We start from the raw sequence: 6955 nt of genomic DNA, 5'->3' as shown, positions 1-6955 counted from the left end.
ATGTTACGCAGGTGGTCATAATGATATGCCTGATCTGTGTATAATAAATTATTATAATAATAATTATTAAATCATTATGATGAGTGTCAGTGCTGTAGATAGGCTGAATCCTCACACAGATCACATCTGCTCACCGTGGCTTTTATTGTTGAGCAAATACTGTGTGCAGAGAAACATATGGGCTGCAACTGTATAATTCTAATAAAACTGATAAAAAGAATATGTGTGTTTTATTACTCATGATGTTTTTAGTAGTTGCTGTAAAAATTATTTATTTATTGAAATTTATTGAAAAAGTTAATTCATTTGTATGTCATTGAATGTGATTTTCACATCATGCTTACTGATTTAATTAAAAATTATTTTATTATTATTATTATTATTAATAATAATAATAATAATAATAATAATAATAATAGTAGTAGTAGTAGTAATAGTAGTAGTAGTAATAGTAGTAGTAGTAGTAGTAGTAGTAGTAAGTGCAGGGGATGGAAGTGGGGACACTTCTCTCTTTCCACCACTGGATGGGGCTCTTTCTCTGTCTTATATTTAAGAAATGAAGATTCCATACACACACACACATCTCTAATTGATCTCATTTATTTTAATGTTCACAGAGTTACACATCAATTTCAGAATGAATTTAATAAATTCTTAATGTAAATGTGTCTGTGGAATTAATATCATTTATAATGAGACACACACACACACACAGAGTCATGACACAGATAGACATATAGAAGTAAGGTATCCTTCAGAGACACTCAGCAGAATGATATGCTGTGCTAAATACTTGTGTTCAGCGTTAGCTCTTGCTCCTGCAGTCAGCACCTACAGCTAAATAAAACTTTATCTAAATCAGAAATCAGTTTCTATGCGCATATGGGATTATTCTTATTTTTTGTGTCTCTACACTTTTTTGGCGCAGTCGGTGCAGTAGATGTTTCCGTCCTTGGAGATGAAGCGTTTCTCAGCGAGGTTTGCAGAACACTTCCTGCAGGTGAAGCAGTAATCGTGCCACGTTCCTCCCTCATAGTTCACCACGTTAGTGGCTTTTCCAAAACCTGCAACAGGAAAACCAAACTCTGTGTTTCTTTCTTTCTGTGTGTGTGTGTGTGTGTGTGTGTGTGTGTCCTGCTGTTCTGTGTGCTCTTTATGTTACAGCTCAGTGACTCTAATGAACCTTCCGGACTTTTCCCAACACACGGAAACATTCAGCAAACAAGCATGTTAAAAAGTAATCATATTTAACTGAGAGAAAAACAGTGTCTTTTCCAGAACATCACACAGGGTTTCTAGGTTTCCTTAGGCTGTGCTCTAAATAGCTTCCTACTTCTTACTCCCTACATTAGAGGATGAAGAGGCTCAGACTGCATTATTGATCAGTACCATTGTGTGTGTGTGTGTGTGTGTTTGTGTGTGTGTACCAGTGATGGGGTTCTGGCAGCTGCTGCACTTCTTGGCTACGTTCGTCTTGTAGCAGTCGACGCAGTAGAGTTTCTGCTCGTGAGAAGTGAAGCGAGTTCCAGCCAGAGGCTTCACACACACCACACACACCAAACACTCTGAGTGCCACGGCTGGTCCTGATAATTCACTCCACCTGCTGTGATGGGCTACACACACACAGAGTCAGAGTGTATGATGTGTGTGTGTGTGTGTGTGTGTATGATGTGTGTGTGTTTGTGTCTCACCTTCCTGCACGCGGTGCAGTGTTTAGCGAATTTGCTCTCATGGCAGCCGCTGCAGTAAACGTTCTCATTTTTGGTGACGAAGCTCTCAGAGCCGATCGGCTTCTTACACTTAAAACACGTGAAACAGTCGTCATGAAACACGTTGCCTTTGTACTCCACATTCTCTGTACCTTCAGTGCACACACACACACACACACACACAGAGAGAGAGAGGAGATATTATAAGACAGTGATGCCATCCAGGTGAGAGTAAATACAGGTAATACACTTCACAGGTAATTAAGATGCATTACAGGTAAAATTCAATACAGCCCACATGTCCTACAGGTAAAGATTCCATGTAGATAAAGAGCTGTTAGAGGTGAGGATGTCTTCTTAAGGGCTAAGGAGGTACCTGCAAGGATGGGTTTGTAGCAGGCGTGGCAGCGGGGCGCATCCTCACGTGAGCTGCACTTCCCACACAAGATCCGATCCTCCTTCACACTGAACGACTCTTTTGCTAAATTCTTATAACACTTGGAACAGCGGAAACAGTCCTCGTGCCAGTAACGACCCTTATAGTGCAGCTCCTGTGGAGACACAGGTCATTACAGGTAAACAGGTCCATACAGGTAAACAGGTGCTTACAGGTAAACAGGACAGGCAGCTAAGCAAGGTAAAAGGTCTGATAGGTGAAAACGTGATAAAGGCTAAAATGATCTCTTAGGCGAAAGCTGCCCAGTTTTTATTACTGTTCATTAGAACACAATGGACTGTGAGTGTTGTGTATGTTATCTGATTGGTGTGTTGTGGTAAGTGGGCGGGACCTTAGAGTCCGTGCTGATCGAACGGCGACACTCAGCACAGTTGTTGGCACAGAATTTGTCGAAGCAGCGCACACACACGGGCTTGTCATCCTTCTGCACGTATTTCTTCCCACTCAGATCATCACGGCAATAAAAACAGGCGAAACGGTCCGACATGTTGACACTACACACACACACAGACACACACACACACACAGGTTATATCTCTTTCTCTCTAAAGAGTGATGTCAAAGTTTCCACTGATAACACAATGTTTGTTCTAGTTATTCCTCTATTGTTCCACTGTGTGTGTGTGTGTGTGTGTGTGTGTGTGTGTGTGTGTGTGTGTTTGGTAGCCATGGGTAACAGATTTCCACACACTCCCCTTCTCTGTGTTTTTTATCTGATAAAAGGAAGTGTGCAGTATGAAGGTGAGAAGTCAGTGTGTTTCTGATGCCATATAACCAACTCACACAATTTGATGATTCATTCAAGTGAATTGTGTCACAAACACACATACACACACACACACACACACACACCCCAGTTGTTCATGTCATATTTTTCTCATTTTTCCCATCAGATTTCATCAGAGTTCCCTGTGCAGAAGTGAATAAAAACTCACAAAGTTGTGAACTTGTGTCTAGAAGCCTCCAATATTTCCCTTAGCCTTATAGGTCCAGTTCAAAACAAACGACATACGTATCAATGGAACGAAGCAGTAATCAGTTAGCAATTGAATCAGAATGTTAATGCATCTTGTCTAACTGAATAAGCGCAGTGCACGAACTCAGGAAATGAGATCAGCCCTCTATCAGGATGCTGAGCAAAAGCAGTCATTTATTAGGAACTAAAGGACCTGCAGGGTTTCAGAGCAGAACAGTGTGTCGTAACTCCCTCCATAGCAACCATGTAAACTGTGTACATCCTACACACTGCTTATTACCTGCCCATGACACACATTTTATTTCTGTTCCCCAAACTGCTGCAGAAGTCAAACACTGAACCACTTACTGCTTCATTTTTACATCCAGCCGCCAAACCAGCAGCTTTTATGAGCTGAGTGGGAGCACACACACACACACACACACACAAACCCATACCCTGAACTCCTCCTCCTCATCACTGCACTGAGTGAAGTGTTTTTGTGTTAAACTGAAGCCTCTGGGTTTGGGATGTTGTGTAAAGGTTTTATTTAGTTCCTGAAAATATCTAATGTGACCCTTTTACTGTGAAGTCACTGCTGCACACTAAAATCCTGGAGTGTTCAGCTTGTAAATGGCATTTGTTCCTCAGTCTCCTGAGATATAATTAAATAAACTGAAGTCAATTCACTGGAAAGGAAATAGAACAGAACTGATGAAAAACAGAAAAGTTGATACCAGGTTAAAGGTTGTGGTGAACTGAGTCGTCTGCTCAAACGTCTCTAACTTTCACAAATGTTCATATTTTTTCCTGCAGGAATTTACAAGCATCTCTCTCCTTTAGCGCCTGTTGTTCCCGAGCTGATGGTGGCTTTTATATTGTGAGCCAAGTTTGAGTTTTTACACCGATCTGATACGACCTGTTGGTGGTGCTGGTGAGTTTACTTACTTACTAAATAAATAAATAAATAAATAAATAAATAAATAAATAAATAAATAAATAAACGTTGTTAAAGGAAATAATCTGATCTGGACACCAAAAAGGAAAGGAAAATTTCTGTGTTTTTATCTTTGAAAGATTTAGCCATGAGTAACACATATTTATAGAGGATGTGTGTGTGTCTGTGTGTGTTTGTGTGTGTGTGTGTGTGTGTGTGAGAGAGAGAGAGAGAGAGAGAGAGAGAGATAGAGAGACTTATTTTAAAAAAATGTACCCAATTCAAAGTTTAATAATAATTCCTTTGTTCAGTTTTCAGGATGTCCTGAAGGAGAGCCCATATCAGTACTGACTCTGACAAACACACTGCAGACGCAAACACACTGCAGACACAAACACACAGAGAGGGTTGTGCTTAGTTTCAGAAGCTTGTTCTGACACACACACACACACACGCTTGTTCTGATGAATGTGTTGAAGCTGCGTAGCAACCGGACGGCTCGACCCCTCACCTCCTCCGGGAGAGACATCTGACTTCTGCATGAGCTCATCACACAACATCTGGATCTCAGTGTGAAGATAAAGACCAAAACACACAGACACAGACACACACAGACACACACACAGTCTCTCTCTCTCTCTCTCTCTCTCTCTAAAGGCCTGTAACTGGGTGTGGTTCTGTTCTGTTTCTTGTGGCCTTGACATCATCCAATTAAAATGTTACCTTCAGAAAAACCACCACACACACACACACACACACACATGTAATGCCCTCATCATGAACATATAAAGGGTTCCAACATGTGTAACCTAAAACTGCAAAACAGACTCAGTTCTGCCAGACAGCTGGGAAAACACTGAGGGAGAGAAAGTGTGTGTGTGCATGTGTATGCGTGTGTGTGTGTGTGTGTGTGTGTTCGCGCACCACTGCGTTGGCATGATCTCCTCTCTAAAGAATGAGAGTGAAGCATGAGAACAGGAAGCCAGACAAACAGGGAACAGGAGTCGACAGCGAGTGTTATATTCACACACAGCACTTCATCTGTATCGCTGTGTTAAAGCGAAGCTGCTGATTGGTCAGTTCCTGTAATGGCCATTATGACATCATCAGCCATAAGTGTGACTTTAAACTGTGCAAATTTGGGTCAGTGTGTGTCAGTGAGAAAGTTTCACACTTTAAAACAGTATAAAGTTATAAAAAACACAATATCACCAAGTGAGAGAGGAGTCTCTGTGTCTCACACACACATACACACACACACACACAGGAAAGATCCTGAACCAACTTCATCTCATTTAAGTGGAATTTATCTACTGAAATTCCTCCTGAACACACGGCACTTACTGATAAACACCACTAATGATCATGAGACCCAGACCCCTCACATTCACCAGACCTTCACTACATAGTGCACTACTCAGGGTGCAGAAGTGAGTGGGTCACACCCTAAGCTTGGGTAGTCTACACTGGGTACATCACACACACACATACACACACACACAAACACACACACACACACAACACAGCACTGTGCATGAATTTCTGTAGTTCAGTAACTGTGCGCTTAAGCTCTAAATCTTCATCCTCCTCTTCCTCAGACTTAATAAGAAACAGATTTGTGCATGAACACACACACACACACGCACACACACACACACACATAATATTGCATATGTGTACCAAGTACTTACCAGCAGGAGACTCTAATGTTGTTGCTGTCTCAGAGACTGTTAAAGTTTCTCTCTCAACTCGGCTCATATGAGAGACTGACGGCGTGAGTGACAGAGGGAGTGAGGGAGTGAGGGAGGGAGGGAGCAGGGCGGAGGGTGCAGGAAGGAGGGCGCATTACAGCCCCAACAGGAAATAGCACACAAGTATTGTTACTTCTTATACAGACACCAGTCCAAATCACTGAGTGACGCAGTGAATATGTGTAGATGAAATTTACTTTATATCTCCTGTATTGTAGTGTATTGTGTAGTGTATTGTGCAGGTGGGGGTATAGGTGGTCTGGTGTAGTGTGTTGTGTAGGTGTGGGTATAGGTGGTGTGGTATAGTGTAGTGTGTAGGTGTCATGTATTATAGTGTGTAGTGTAGTGTATAATGTAGTGTTTAGTGTCATGTAGTATAGCGTGTAGGGTATAGTGTTGTGTAGGTGTGGGTGTGGTGTAGTGTAGTGTTGTGTAGGTGTAGGTAGTGTAGTGTGTTGTGTAGGTAGTGTAGTGTGGGTGTAGGTAGTGTAGTGTGGGTGTAGGTAGTGTAGGTATGGGTGTAGTTCTGGGTGTAGGTAGTGTAGTCTGTTGTGTAGGTGTGGGTGCATGGTAATGTGTAGTGTAGTGTGTAGTGTAGGTGTGGGTGTAGGTAGTATAGTGTGTAGTGTAGGTGTGGGTGTAGGTAGTGTAGTGTGTTGTGTAGGTGTGGGTGTAGGTAGTGTAGTGTGTTGTGTAGGTATGGGTGTAGGTAGTATAGTGTGTAGTGTAGGTGTGGGTGTAGGTAGTGTAGTGTGTTGTGTGGGTGTAGGTAGTGTAGTGTGTTGTGTAGGTGTGGGTGCATTGTGTAGGTGTAGGTAGTGTTGTGTAGGTGTGGGTGTAGGTAGTGTAGTGTGTAGTGTAGGTGTGGGTGTAGGAAGTGTGTTGTGTTGTGTTGTGTAGGTGTGGGTGTAGGTAGTGTAGTGTGTTGTGTAGGTGTGGGTGCATTGTGTAGGTGTAGGTAGTGTTGTGTAGGTGTGGGTGTAGGTAGTGTAGTGTGTAGTGTAGGTGTGGGTGTAGGAAGTGTGTTGTGTTGTGTAGGTGTGGGTGTAGGTAGTGTAGTGTGTTGTGTAGGTGTGGGTGTAGGTAGTATAGTGTGTTGTGTAGGTGTGGGTGTAGGTAGTGTAGTGTGCTGTGTAGGTGTGGGT

At 42.3% G+C, this 6955-nt stretch overlaps 1 protein-coding gene across 1 annotated transcript; it reads right to left on the bottom strand.

Annotated features, from left to right (window-relative positions):
• Positions 1 to 584: 584 nt before the first annotated feature.
• fhl1b (four and a half LIM domains 1b) lies at positions 585 to 5907 on the bottom strand. Its single transcript, XM_058412714.1, has 6 exons — positions 5751 to 5907; positions 2499 to 2661; positions 2087 to 2261; positions 1693 to 1862; positions 1428 to 1614; positions 585 to 1064 (listed from the first exon to the last, which is right to left on the bottom strand). Exons 2-6 carry the CDS (start codon positions 2652 to 2654, stop codon positions 910 to 912), a joined length of 843 nt encoding a protein of 280 aa, XP_058268697.1. The 5' UTR covers positions 2655 to 2661; positions 5751 to 5907; the 3' UTR covers positions 585 to 909.
• Positions 5908 to 6955: the final 1048 nt, after the last annotated feature.

The sequence above is a fragment of the Hemibagrus wyckioides genome, linkage group LG16, assembly GCF_019097595.1.
Source record: "Hemibagrus wyckioides isolate EC202008001 linkage group LG16, SWU_Hwy_1.0, whole genome shotgun sequence".
Lineage (NCBI taxonomy): Eukaryota > Metazoa > Chordata > Actinopteri > Siluriformes > Bagridae > Hemibagrus > Hemibagrus wyckioides.
This window is presented reverse-complemented; position numbering and strand designations above follow the sequence as displayed.

Excerpts from the sequence above, each read along its gene's own strand:
- fhl1b (XM_058412714.1), bottom strand. The coding sequence starts at position 2,654 with ATGTCGGACCGTTTCGCCTGTTTTTATTGCCGTGATGATCTGAGTGGG. Across the intron at positions 2,262-2,498 it reads CGATCAGCACGGACTCTAAG|GAGCTGCACTATAAGGGTCG; the intron begins GTCCCGCCCACT and ends GTGTCTCCACAG. Across the intron at positions 1,615-1,692 it reads ACTGCACCGCGTGCAGGAAG|CCCATCACAGCAGGTGGAGT; the intron begins GTGAGACACAAA and ends GTGTGTGTGTAG.